The 14,473-nt window shown below is 40.9% G+C and overlaps 1 protein-coding gene across 2 annotated transcripts in view; it reads left to right on the forward strand.

The window, feature by feature from the left end:
* Positions 1-14,473, forward strand: part of LOC122554454 (cytosolic phospholipase A2-like) — a 138,410-nt gene that overhangs the window by 39,788 nt on the left and 84,149 nt on the right. For both annotated transcript variants that reach the window (XM_043699514.2, XM_043699513.2), the window contains one exon: positions 999-1,080. In XM_043699514.2, coding sequence (XP_043555449.2) covers positions 999-1,080 — 82 coding nt within the window. The remainder of the gene's footprint in view (positions 1-998; positions 1,081-14,473) is intronic.

Below are 14,473 nucleotides of genomic sequence, written 5' to 3' on the forward strand. Positions count from 1 at the left end.
TCAACATATTGTCGAGCTATCACCATTGTTAACAGCTAACCCGAGAATGCAACTTTAAAAAAAAGGGTTTTGTGATTTACACATGAAAGAAGTGAAACTATCACTGTATTCTAACAGATGAAAGGCTTAACAGACAATCAATTCTTCAATGTATAATTTCAGTTACATCACACTGCAAATTTTTGCTATAAATTCTGTGTTACGATCGAGCCCTCCACAATCACCTGATGAAGGAGCGTTGCTCCGAAAGCTAGTGTGCTTCAATTAAACCTGTTGGACTATAATCTGGTGTTGTGTGATTTTTAACTTTGTTAAGCTAAAACATCACTTCAACAGTTCTCGTGTCTGTAGGGAAAATTCATTATTTGCATCATAAAATCGTGAAAAAAAGTGCTTTCAAATGTCGGAGCAATAAATGTATCTGGTTCTGCCACTTTGTCATGTTACCCTTTAATAGGTATCTGAGAAATATTGACACTGCTTGAACACAGGACAGTCAGTTAGGCTTGCTCCTGTCCTGTGGACATCAGAGAAAGATGGAATTGGGTAGCAACAGCTATTCTGCAGCTTCTCTATGTTTGTGGTTTTATTAGTCAGATTGTGGGAGAATTACATCCATTTGCTGATCTCTGAATTTCCAATGCTAACATTCATCCTTTATTTATAGTGAGCAGTCGACTCAAGAAAATGAAGACTTCTGATCCTGGATAAGACCGTCCGTGTTATTGATGTAACTGGATTGGTTGCTGGGATCATTGGTCACTCACTGAAGATCTCTGCAATGGAACCACTAAATATAAAAGAGCCTTTTCCCTATTAACCTATCTTATACCCTCACCAATTTAAAGGAGTGGCTAGCACATAACTGATAACTGTGAAATTAAGGCATGAATTATGTGTGGATCCAATTTTTAGCATTGAAACAGACTGAGAAATTCAAAACCTGATGAGAGGAACTGTGCACAATTTTAAACTCTAAATTTCCAATCTGTTTTTAGGTTGAACATCAGGTTTCTCACAGATTAACTGTGTCTGTGCTAAGAGCTGAGAAAGTAACAAAGGGAACATTTGGAGATCTACGTAAGTACTTTTTAGAGAGTTTTGTCTGTTCATTGTCTGCTTTGGCTGATTTGTTCTTACACACGTAATTTTATTCATAAATCAGGGTGTAGTTCATAATCCAGACGTGTATATTGTGTAATGAGTAAGACATTAAACTGAAACCCAGACTGCCTCTGAACTTGTGATTCAGGTGGATATTAAAAGTCTCACAATTCTATATAAAGATCAGGGAATTTTCTCTGTGCTCCAGCCAATGTTCCTCCCTCAATCAACAAAAAAAAGCAGATTAACTGATCATTCATTCTCAATTCTGAAATGTTGCTCATGCTGAATGGTTGAAGTATTTGTTAGCATGAAAACAGTGACTGCAGGTTATAAGTAATTAATTGTGCCTTCTGAGAGTTTTAATTTAACAAAGTGCTGTATAAAACATAGAACAGTACAGGACAGGAACAGGCCCTTTCACCCATGTTGTTGTGCTGAACATGATGCCAAATCAAACTAATCCCTTCTGCCTGCCCTTAGTCCATATCCCTCCATTCCTTGCATATTAATGTGCTTATCTCAAAGTCAAAAAGAAATATATATAAGAAATGTAAAAACTTAGAGTGGTGATCCCTTTTGGAAAAAAGTGAGAGAACCTATTTTTAGAGCACATTTTCTAGCCCCTTTCCCATTTGAGGTGAGGAGAGGGTATTCTGAGGAGGACTGCTCAGATACAGATGCTGCTGCCTGAGGACAGCTCTTGTCCCAATGCAGCTATCCAACAGCTATCACACACTTGACACCCATATGCAGATGTTTGACTCAGGACTCCCAGATTCCCAGCCCTGTCCCCATTGCCACTTCTCCATCATTATCTGCAGTCTCTATTTCTGCAGTCCTCACCTTCTCCATCATTACAGGTCTTGGAATACAGACACTGGTAGAAACCCGACTGTGACTTTATTTAAAATGGGGAATCGGGCATACCACCATTGCCCACATGTTCTTGATGGGTTGGTGATCAGATTTTGGTGATGTATTTTGCCGATGTGACTGCAGTGCCCTTGCTGCTGCAGCTGGCCTCCACCTTCACAGGCAGTGAGATACATAGTGTTCCTTCACCTATTCTGCTATTGAAGAATATTTGGACTGTACTTGGTCTGGCATCTCCCCTTGAATTTGCTGCCGTAGGAGGCCCTGCTCGAATTGAGGAAGTCCTGGCATCATTCCCTGACATTATTCCAACTTCCTAGTTATACAATAGTCTGTGCTGTCTGGTTTTGTTTTGCCTAGTGATTGATAGCAGCAAATTGTGCTGCAATGCCTAACGGCAAATAAACATCAAGAATAAAATTGTGCTCATTCTGCTCCCCTTTGTCTCATTAGTCATCATTCATCTGTATTTATAAATAGTTATGAAATTGCTTGTTTTGATAAGGCACACTTCAGCATTATCTTTAGAAAGAAATACCAGCAATCTCTGCGACAGATTAGTTTTAATCCCATTAGAGGATATTTTATAGGCTGGTGTACACAGATGTGAAGCCATTTGAATTATGTATGAATGTATTGAATCTGGCTGTTAAGTTATATAATTTGTGTTTGACACTGTGCATCTCCAGGATCGGAGTCATGTGTTCCATGCAAGGAGCAACATTTATTGAATGATAGAGTGAATGGGTGTCAATGATGGTACTTTTGCTGTTTCCATTAACAGATTTTGATCACGATCATGAGACGAGAATCAGAAAGACTCAAATACTAAATGTAAAATTATTTTTAGTGTACACAGAGTAGATGTGCATTTTTAAACTTGGACTACTTTTGTGAGGTTTGAAAAGGAAACGGGACGTGCACAATAGAAGCAGCAAAACATCCATCACAGTGTCTGAGATCGATACCCACAATCCGATAAAGGAAAATATCCAACATATCTTTACCCAAACTTATTCAAGTTTCCAATTGGCATGTGCATGGTGCAGTGATGAGTTCCCTGGCAATAGGTCCTGATCTACTATTTTGTATTGGTTCAGAAACATATCGCACACTTGTAGACTAAAGAATTTCTGATATTCAAATTGAACTTGTGCTTCCACTAGGTTCTGTCATTAGAGAGTGAGCTGTTTGGACTACCAGACATCCTGCAATGTGAAAGCTTCTTCGGATGCCAACGGTTTGGTTGGATGTCTGGGTACCTAGATAATTAGATTAGATTAGATTAGATTACTTACAGTGTGGAAACAGGCCCTTCGGCCCAACAAGTCCACACCGACCCGCCGAAGCGCAACCCACCCATACCCCTACATTTACCCCTTTAACCTAACACTACGGGCAATTTAGCATGGCCAATTCACCTGACCTGCACATCTTTGGACTGTGGGAGGAAACCGGAGCACCCGGAGGAAACCCACGCAGACACGGGGAGAATGTGCAAACTCCACACAGTCAGTCGCCTGAGTCGGGAATTGAACCCGGGTCTCTGGCGCTGTGAGGCAGCAGTGCTAACCACTGTGCCACCGTGCTGCCCACTTTTTCTTTTCTTTTTTTTTCGTTTTTTTTTTAAATATATTTCACAGGGAAAATGGGACTGGTTTCGTTTGGGAACATATTTGGGGTGGACTGGTTGGACCCAAGGGTCTGGTTCTGTCCTGCATGACTCAGAGAGTCACAACTGAGAGCAATGGCAGGCCATTCGGCCTTTATACCTGAGTCTGCCTGCTATCCTCCCAGCTTTCTAACACACATTTCTTCTTGACTGATGGTCTGAGGTGGGAGGTCGATGGGTGGAGGAGGCAGAAGGAACCCCATTCATTTATCACCACACCCCTACCCCCCCCCCCCACCAACTCCCCATCACCCAACCCTAAGGCACTGAGGTCAATAGCAGCACTGACCGGCCTGAGCTCAGCCAATCCAGCACCTGGGAGTATTCTGGTGCAGGACCCTGAAGTCGACCTCACTAATTAATTTCACTCTGTTTCTCCCTATCTCACCAATGGCTGACCCCTCCCCACACTCCTCTCCCTCACCCTGGGCAGCTAATCCCCCCCGAGGGCCAGGCTCCTAAGAAATAGAAGCAGAAGGCCATTCAGCCCCTCAATCAGCTTTGGCATTCAACTCGATAGTGGCTGTTCACGCTCCCCCTCCCACCAGCCCCAGCATCCAGCAAAGAAAGGTCTTTACACTCAAAACAAAAGGTTAAATCTTATGTGCCCATTTCCCACCAACAACAACGATTGGTGGCTCTGAAGGGGGCCATTCAGCCCATTGTACTCGACATTACCAAGGACTTGGGGACTCTACTGTTAGGTGAAACTGAGTCCTGTGCTCATATACACTTGCAGCATGACGCGTTTGCCAATTTTACCGTAGCTGCCCTCCTATTTGGTTGGTTGAGACTCTGCATTTAATTAAACAGAGTGGTCAGACTCTGCCACTTGTCCAATTGGAGGAGAAGTGGGTGCTGCTGGGGTAGTTCCGAGAGAGCACCTCAGGTTGGAGATACTTTCATACTTTCAAGCTCAATTTTAAAGTCAAAACACTGAGGGCAGAAGGACCTGCCAAACACAGCTGTCATGAGGATCCCTGGAGCATCTGTTTTACCTGCAGCATCCTGTATGGGACACGGAGCCTCAGCTCCTAATAGCTCCCTGAACCGCCATCATGTGGCATCCTGCATGAAGCTGGTGGCCTACCCGATAGCCCAACCTCAATAAAATGTGACCTGCCCTATAAAGTGAGCACCTTGGCTGCCCAATTGGTTGAAATGAATTATATCGGGAAGGTCAACGGATCTACATAGGGAATCATTTTGATGTGGCTCCTGGCTATTTATCCAGCCTGGTTACCTCTCTTCACAATATCTAGAGGATTACTGGGAAGCCAGTAAAACTCTGTCTGTTGTGTCTGTGCTGGCCAATGCATGAACTATCCAGCCTTAACTAATTCTACATAGGCCCATTGCAGGCATGCATAACTGAAGATGTATTTGCTGGCCTCAGTGAGGCCTCTTCAACCTTCAGGGGTTTCAATGTAAAAATAATCGCTGAAAATGTTAGCACAAAGGAAGCAGTTCTCGTAGTTCCATTTTTTGTGGTTGATATTTTACTCTGGCACTGAAAAATCAGAACCACACCCAGTGATGTTTCTGTGTGTCTCAGAGTAGTTACAATTGTTTATATCACATGTTAAAGCTCTGGTCCTTCCGCAGTTTTATTCTTCAAAACTCGGTGGTAAATTAACCAAAATCCGAGTGTTGTGGTGGAAAGAATGGTACTCTGTAACAAGCCAAAGGATCAAGTTATAACTTGCTAAAGGTTTGATGTTTGGGCATTAGCACATGATGAGCACATTGCTCTCTTTGGAATTGGATTGTAAAAGAGTAAGTTAGCACTTTTGGTGTAGGCCTTTCATTGGAAGTGGAAGAAATTGATGATGACCAGGATTCTAAATCAAATTGATGGGAGAACGCACGCATGCATCATGAATAATTTCTCCCATTTTCTGAAGAACTGAAATTCTAACTCATTAGCTCCTTTTGCAGATGTGAACTGACCTTTCCACGCTAAAAGTGGTTCATCGTGGTCAACTGGAAACAATTTGATACCACATAATTGATTAGAAATTTTCTGCAATTGTAAAAAACAAAAAAGAATGTGTAGTGATTGTACCGAGGTCAGCCAAGTGGACCTCATAGACTCTGCATTCTCTGATTGGGGCTGTTAATCCAGTCGAATCAGGGAGCCCTGGTTGACAGATAAGAACAGGGATGTCAGACATCCTGCTCACTCTGAGAGCTGGCTCTGAGGGAGCTGGATCAATGTCAAGGACTCTCCATGCGTTAATATAGGGTGACTTGGTGACAGGATGTTGGTCTCTGTGCAGTTATTTCAGAATGAATTAGGGATGGGTAATGAATGCTGATTTTGCAAGTTATGTTCATGTCCTTCAACAGCTTGCACTTCTACAACATAATAAAGTGATCATAGAAGCATTGTCAAAGAAAACATGATGCTGAGCCAGATGAGGAAATAATGGGGAGAAGATCAAAAGCTGAGTCAAATAGGTTGGGGGTTTCAGGACTATTTTGGAAAGATAGAACCATAGAATGGTGGAGGAAAGAGGGATTGCAGTGAGGGGGAAACAACAGAGAATCCATTGCAGGGGTTTCTTTTGCTGTAAATAAATAGGTAAGGATAGAGGTAATCCCACTCAGTCAGACAACAGTGAGAGGCATTGGAGGAGGACGGTGTGGTCAGTCATTTCAAAGGCTACCAAAGCTGAAAAGAAACGAGGTGGAATTATTTACTATTGTCACAGAAACATGGTCTGCCATGTGTGACTTTGACAGGAACTGTTTTGATTGTGTAATATGTTAAAACCTGTGGAAGTTTGGGAAAGGCATGCACAGGTTTGGGAGGGGACAAGCATTCAAAACTTTGGAGACGAAAATGGCATTTGGAGTTTGTGAGGAGAGTGGACTCAAAGATTTGCTTTTGTTAAGGTGAGACGTGAAGGAAAGAGAGCTTGAGTTGGAATGGTAGTTAACATGAGAGCCAGGAAGGGAAATTAAATTATTAGCAGTACAATGGGAATGGTATCAAGGAAGCAGGAGTTGGATTGCACAGACAAGAGAAGCTCATAGAGGGCTGGAAAACAGATTGGAGAGAAATTACAGAAAAATGCACATTCAGGGAGGGGAGGTAGCCTTAGAGGAAGATTTTTGTGCCAGGATAAGGGAAGAGAGGGAAGTATCAGAAGAAGCTGATCTCATGATCTCAGTCTTGGTAACAAAAAAAATCCATGAGCTCCTTACCACATCTCAATGGTCTTTGAGTCAATATCGATCAACATTTCTGACTGTCTGTCTTTTCCTCAGTACTGAGCTGTAGTGTCAGCTTAGCTTACCCATTCCAACCTTGCCTGGGTGAGAGTTCTGTCAACTCTTCCACAATAGCCTGTCAGATGTATTTTACAACTGCAACTCGAAATGGTTGATTGACATCTCATTTGTGCGTCAAAAGGTTTATGTGCAATTTCTGGTCTTGCTCATGTGGCTGGCAGTACAACGTAGTGAGGAATCTGAGTTGTTGGGACCTCTTACTCCCTGCTTGGGGAGCATCAGAGTCTTGAGTGTCCAGTTCTACTCTAGTGCCTACATGGGCCCTCGTGGTGTGTATGGTGTAACCAGATGTTTATCCTTGTGTTGTATATTTGTTCTGGAGCTTCCCAAATCTCTACAACTGCCTCTTTGTAAAGAATCTGTCAACATTCGGAACTGGAGAGCACCTGTCTGGTGGACACAACCACATCACCGATTCCAGTTTAAATGTCCACATTAGATGTACCTGTGTCAGAAGAGAAGGAGAAATATTGGTCCCGTTAATCAGGAAGGGAAGAACAGTGTAGGTGTGTGAGGGGGGAGTGCTCATATCCTCTCACGATCTCTCTGCCAAGATGGCACTGCTCTTTGGCAACGTGTGATCTTACTTTACTAACGTTACTGTTCTTTTTGTTTGTAATTGTTAATTTATACACTGTTGTTGATATACCTGCTACGAATATCCGAACTACAATGACATTTGAATTGAATTGAGCTTTAGGCTTTTTGTTTTGTAAAGGAAACTGGAATAATCTGTAAGTGAGTTGATTATTTTGGATAATCATTTCAAAGGAACTGATTTGAGGGAAAGAATTGTCAGATGTCAGATATCTTTCCACTGAACAATGCGGCGTAATCTCAATTTAATTTTCATCTGCATTGTTTGCATTCATTGGCAAAAAATTAATCACTAGATGATTAATTATTCTTTGGTTTATGTAAATACAGCGATTGGTTTACAACTACTGTCAGTAAAGAAATCTTAAAGCAATTAATCATCTGAGGGCCAACCATAGAGAAATTATCACTTCGGCTGTTTTATTTAAAATTGCTTTGACATATGTAGAATAAACTCAAGTTGTTTTTCTGACCTGAGAAAAGCAGAAGGGAAACAGTAGTAGAAAGCTGACAGGCATGCCTCGGGTACTGCAGGAGTGTTTTCCCGTTATTGCCCATCTTCTGAGAGATGTGATAATAAATATGTGCAGCAGTCAGGTGTACTCAGAAATTGGCCACCAGGCTGACTACAGTACGTCCAGTATAGTTTGATCCCTTTTATTGCAGTATCATCAAGCATCCAATGTTCTTTGGAATCATAACATAAAGTCAAAGGATATTGTTTAGATAAATGCTCAGTTTGTTACAGTTTCCACCCCTGCTTCTCTGGCATTACTTGAAAATGAATTCCAGCAGAGATGTGAAAGCTTTGTCTTGCACACATGACTTTAATATCCATTCTGGCAGTCTAACATGCTGAAAATGTCTGTGCAACATAATTTGGTCCTGAGCTCATTCATTGTGCTGATACTAGATCTTGAGGAGATTAACTGGCTGACCTGAAGCAGTTTGCAAACAGTTCGGGACTTGACTTAAGTTGAATATGCTTTTAGATCCTAATGTATTTGCAATTCCTAACCCAGACCTAAATGTCAGTGTTTGAAGTGTTTTGAAATATGTCGACTGTAGTGTATGTTCCAATAAACAGCAGTCCATTATACACAGCTGCATTAATAGAGTTCAAATGTTGGCACGTGTTTACACATTATCAGACATGTTTTATGTTGCCAGGCCTTGACCTTCTCCTTGCATGAAATCCTTTCTATAAATACATAGATTGTCCATGAGTTCACAATGAATGCTTCTTGCTTTAGAAAAAGCATTGGCATTTTAGTTTGGGAGAGTAGGTATGATGGCTGTGACAGGACAAACTTTAAGGCACAACCGTACTACTCATTACTTATTTTTGGAATATATTCAAATCCACTTGCATACAAATTTGATATATGCAAAATCTTGGCTAAGGCCTTGTTCTGTGAAAGTAGATTTGCTCAAGCATTAATTTAACCCATTGTGGTCAGATTGGCTGAGCCCTCGAAACACTGAATCAGAATCTTTGGAGTTTAAAGCTTGGACCAGGACTTCACTACTTAATGTAGGCTGTCTCCTCAATGCAGCCCTGTCAAAAGGTGAAGTTGTTGGGTGTCACACCTAAATGAACTGTTAAGTTGAATACTGGTGACTCTGGCTAACAGCAAAGACCTCATGGTGCTGTTCTAAGTCCAAGGACTTGACTTTGTTTTGAGTAATGTGTTTAATGCCTACCACAAACTAAAGTGAAAGAAAGCTACAGCAAAAGTAGATTTTACATCACCACAGCAAGCCATTGTGTGCAATTGCCATCCTTCAAACATCCCCCTTTTCATTTAAAAAAAATGCTGCACTACCAATTGCAGGTGCAAGTTACCCAATGTTTAACAAAGAAAATTATCTTTCAGTACCAGATTAGCAATGATTCTAGTCTGTCCCACTTTAATCCGTTTCTGCATATTCATTTCATTCATGATCTCTAAAATGTTCAGGTCCTTTAATGTTGTGTACCAGATAACATCTCTCAACAATGGTCTGAAGAACGGTCAATAGACCTCTGCTTTCTCTCTATAGATGCTGCCAGACCTCCTGAGTTTTCCCAGCAATTTCTGCTTATTGTTTCTGATTTCCAGTATACCCAATTCTCTTGATTTTTTTGTTGTCTTTCAGAGTCTAATTTGGATCATTCCTAGATCATGTTGATTTGTTATTGCTAGTTTCTTTGAATTGAGTAAAAACTGCACGGTTATTCTGTGCCCGGTATCACTGCACAGCCTTAGCAGTGAGCTTGCATGCTCTGATAACAAATTAGGCAAGTGCTCTGATAAATATTTCACAAATCCAACAAGAAATAAAATTTCCAATAGGAGGATCTACCATCTATGGTTTACTAAAAAATGTTTATGATAGTATCAAACTTAAAGAAAAAGCATGTAAATATGTAAGGATTGGACAGAATACAAAATTACAGCAGAGTTATAATATGAATAAACAGAATAAAAATACAATAAAAGATTAATAGGGAAGGAAAGATTAAAGTGTGAGAGAGAGCTAGCTAGAAATGTAATGACAGTAAGAGTTTCTCAAGTTATTTAAAAACAGAAGAGAGGTAACAAAGTGATTGTTCTGTAGAAAGTGAGTCTGGGAATTGATAATAGAAAATGAAGGTGTTGCAAATGAATTGAACAGGTAATATCTGAAAAGCGCAAGTTGTCTTATGAGGACAAGTTAAGCGGTCTAAGCTTGTATCCACTGGAGTCTAGAAGGTAAGAGGCAATTTAATTGAAATGTAAAATTCTGAGAGGTGTTGACAGGGTGGGATGTGGAAAGAATGTGTGAAAGTCGAGAATTAGAGGGCATTACTTAAAAATAAGGTGTTATCCATTAAAGACAGAGATGAGGGGAATTTTTTTTCCCCTCAGAGGGAAAATAGACCCCACTCATTTGGCTCAACAGCACAATAAAACTGCTAAGAGCTTCAGTAAATAGGCATATTGAGCTGGTTTGTGAAAACTACATCAGGGCTGTCTCAGTCTGGGTCATATTTGAAGGTAGTTGGTTGATGACTCATAATTCCCCTCACCCCACACACATGCTTTTTCTCCTTTCCAAGAATATCTGAGAATGGCTGCTTTGGGAGTGTGAATGAATGAATTATTGTCATGTGGACAGCAAAGAAGGTTACCTCAGATCACAACAGGACCTTGATCAGATGGGCCAGTGGCCTGAGAAGTGGCAGATAGAGTTTAATTCAGATAAATGCAAGGTGCTGCATTTTGGGAAAGCAAATCTTAGCAGGACTTAAGCATTTAATGGTAAGGTTCTAGGGAGTGTTGCTGAACAAAGAGACTTTGGAGTACAGGTTCATAGCTCCTTGAAAGTGGAGTCGCAGATAGATAGGATAGTGAAGAAGGTGTTTGGTATGCTTTCCTTTATTGGTCTGAGTATTGAGTACAGGAGTTGGGAGTCATGTTGTGGTTGTACAGGACATTGATTAGGCTACTTTTGGAATACTGCATGGAATTCTGGTCTCCTTCCTATCGGAAAGATGTTGTGAAACTTGAAAGGGTTCAGAAAAGATTTACGAGGAAGTTGCCAGGGTTGGAGGATTTGAGCTGCGGGGAGAGGTTGAACAGGCTGGGGCTGTTTTCCCTGGAGCATTGGAGGCTGAGGGGTGACCTTGTAGAGGTTTATAAAATCATGAGGGGAATGGATAAGCTAAATAGACAAAGTCTTTTCCCTGGGATGGGAGAGTCCAGAACTAGAGGTCATAGGCTTAGGGTGAGAGGGGAAAGATTTAAAAGAGACCTAAGGGGCTACGTTTTCACGCAGAGGGTGGTACATGTATGGAATGAGCTACCAGCGGAAGTGGTGGAGGTTAGTACAATTGCAACATTTAAAAGACATCTGGATGGGTATATGGATAGGAAGGGTTTGGAAGGACATGGGCCGGGTGCTGGCAGGTGGGACTAGATTGGGTTGGGATATCTGGTCGGCATGGACAAGTTGGACCAAAAAGTCTGTTTCTGTGCTGTGCATTTCTATGACTCTATGTACATTTTATAGCAAGAAAACATTAAATACAATGAGAGGCTTTTCCAATGTCACCGTGATCAGGCTCCATTTTGAATTGTTTAAGAAAAAGGGGGAAAAGGAAAGATATAGATTAAAGAGAGTCCATTTCTGAGCTAGCTCATCATCAACAATGCCTGTGTCGCTATCCCTCCTCCACCACCTCACCACCGTCTACGCCAGACCCTACCAGTGTCGAAGTTGCCATTCTTCAGGAGCCATCTATTGCCTCTAGACCACCTCACTGATGTCGCCATGATGCCATTGCACTATCGCTTCACCACCACCAGCGTTGAAGTCGCCAATCCTCAAGGGCCACCTTTCACCACATGGCTTACCTTGCCAACGTGGCATCCGCTGATGTAGCAGCCTCCGATTCTGATGCCAGGTCCCATGCTTATCCTCGCATAAGTCTGAGCTGGGCTCATTCACTGCTGTCATAACATCCACACTGGATCCACTCTTGTCCATGTTTGGATCCCTCGCCACTATCGTCCAAACTCAGGACAAGAGAAAAAAAAAGAAAAAATAACAAAAGGAAAAGGAAAGCGGTGGAGCAGACGAGATACAGCTCAGGAGCCCTACTCCGCTGCCATCTTGATGACCAAGGACTAGTCATTGCAGATATAGCAAATAACAATCTCTACAGTCTCATTATAATTGGACAGCTCAGGACTAACAGCCTTGAGAACCACCAAAGAAAGCATCAACCTAAACTTTGGATAATGAAGCAAAATTGAAAATCTTTGATTGATTTTGAAGCATAATGCTGGTGGCCATTCATCTTGACAAATACACTGGAAAGCCAATTAACTGGAGGAACTGACCAAGTAGTTCTAAATAACAAGATTATTTGCCTTATGTTTGGTCATACAGAATTCATGTGTTGCTGAAAAAAGATGCACCTTGTTGAAACTCTTCATCTTACAGTCATCAGGGCATCTCACAAGAGTGCTAATTCAAGGGCAAAACCAACATTCATACTACATGAATAGAGAGTACTGATTTATTGGCAAGTGGCTGCTGGTCAGTAGAAGCATTGCCATGGACAGTGTACCCAGGCTTACAGCCTGACTTGGTTTACATGTTAAATACAGCTAACTGATTCCAGTTGACCAGGATAATACCCTGAGGAATTAGCCAGGAAATGGCTGTTAGCCACATGCAAAATAGGTGACAGTCATTCACTCAGGGCAATGCGATGACCAATGAGCATCAACCTACCTGGTTTCAAAACTTAAAATCTGGCTGTTTACTGTCAGCCATCATTAATGGATGCATTCTCTTTGACAATGCCTTTTCTATTCAGAGCCCACCAGCCAACCAATCCACACTCTTCTCTCACTCAGAATAAATGTGGGATTCCCTCTTGAATGATTATATTTGGGAAATGACCTGATGAGCTTAAAATGAAAAGCTGTGACAAAATGTGTCTTTGTGTTGCCAATACTTATTATAAACGAGCACTATTACAGCCTTGCAATGGTGGCCACAATGGACACCCTTCAGGCTCTCTGCCTGTATTCCTGATGAAGGGCTTTTGCCCAAAACGTCGATTTTACTGCTCCTCGGATGCTGCCTGAACTGCTGTGCTTTTCCAGCACCACTCTAATCTAGACTCTGGTTTCCAGCATCTGCAGTCATCGTTTTTTCCATCCAACTGTCAACTGCTGTCCTAGATAGAAATGAGCAAATTATATAGATTCTGTAGTCTTGTAGCCACTGAGAAAAATTGATCTATACATCTATCATGCCCTCTTCTGATTAATTGAACATTGCAAGTGTCTTTATTGCAGGATTCTGGTCAATACACATACAACCTTTGGCAATCAGTGCTGAATGAATAGGAAAGAAAGCAATGCACAGATGCTGCTGTGTTCAAAGATGAAATACATCTGCTAAAGGATAAATGCCATTAAAAACAGTTTGCGCATTTCCTTTTAAATTCTTCGTGTACTAGATAATGCTTCCACTTTAAGAAAAAACTCAATGTACAGCAGTTCTGTCATCATCTGTAAAACAGCTCAAGGTTTCACCCAAAATGCCTTCAATCTGATTATCACCTTCAAATAGTAACTGAACTGTGCAATTTCAGCATTATCTGGTATTAATTCAGCTCTGGAATCCTTGCACTATTTATTTTACTGGGCTTTGCCTGCGTTAAGTGTTCAATTTAAAAAAACATCATCTGTTAAAAATATGACTTTGTTAAGTCTGCTAGATGTTTAAATTAAGTTGCTGAAAGAATCTGAAGAATGAAAGCCTGCTTGTAACAACAAGTGGTGTTGCACAGTGCTTGGCAAATGGTTCATTTAACACTAATCTCTGGCCAAGAACATTTCGGTTATGTATACAAAGAGGAAAATAGTCACAGGGAACAAGAGGGAGAATCCAAATTGGTTTTTAAAAACTGCAACCACAATCAATACATCTGCTAAATGGAGAAGTATAATTTTAAATGTCAGCCAAACATTTCTTTATTTTAAATCACATATACAAAATTGTTAATCCCATGCTGCTAGCACTTAGATGTGATATTTTCAAGTTGCAAAAGGTTTTCAAACACTTCTTTTTCCTTTCATAGTTAAAACAATGTTTGCCAGGCACTTTAAGAAAATATCCCTTCAAGACTTTCTTTTAAACCAGATCTGCATTTATTGTGCCAATACTCATTTCCAGTATTTAATTCAGTATTCAGTAATATGGTAATGACAAATTATACTGCTCTTACTCTGCATACTTGTGATCTGCAGACTTTGCAAAATAATTATTATTTAATAAAGCATTATTTTTCAGTGACTGAACTCAAATTAATATCAACACCCAGTTCTCTTCAGAATTTTATCTTGTTCCTTTTTTTTGAATGCTTTCAGTAAAATAATAATG

The sequence above is a fragment of the Chiloscyllium plagiosum genome, unplaced genomic scaffold (assembly GCF_037043375.1).
Source record: "Chiloscyllium plagiosum isolate Xiang-an unplaced genomic scaffold, Cpla_swu_hap1 HiC_scaffold_9, whole genome shotgun sequence".
In the NCBI taxonomy this organism is placed as follows: domain Eukaryota; kingdom Metazoa; phylum Chordata; class Chondrichthyes; order Orectolobiformes; family Hemiscylliidae; genus Chiloscyllium; species Chiloscyllium plagiosum.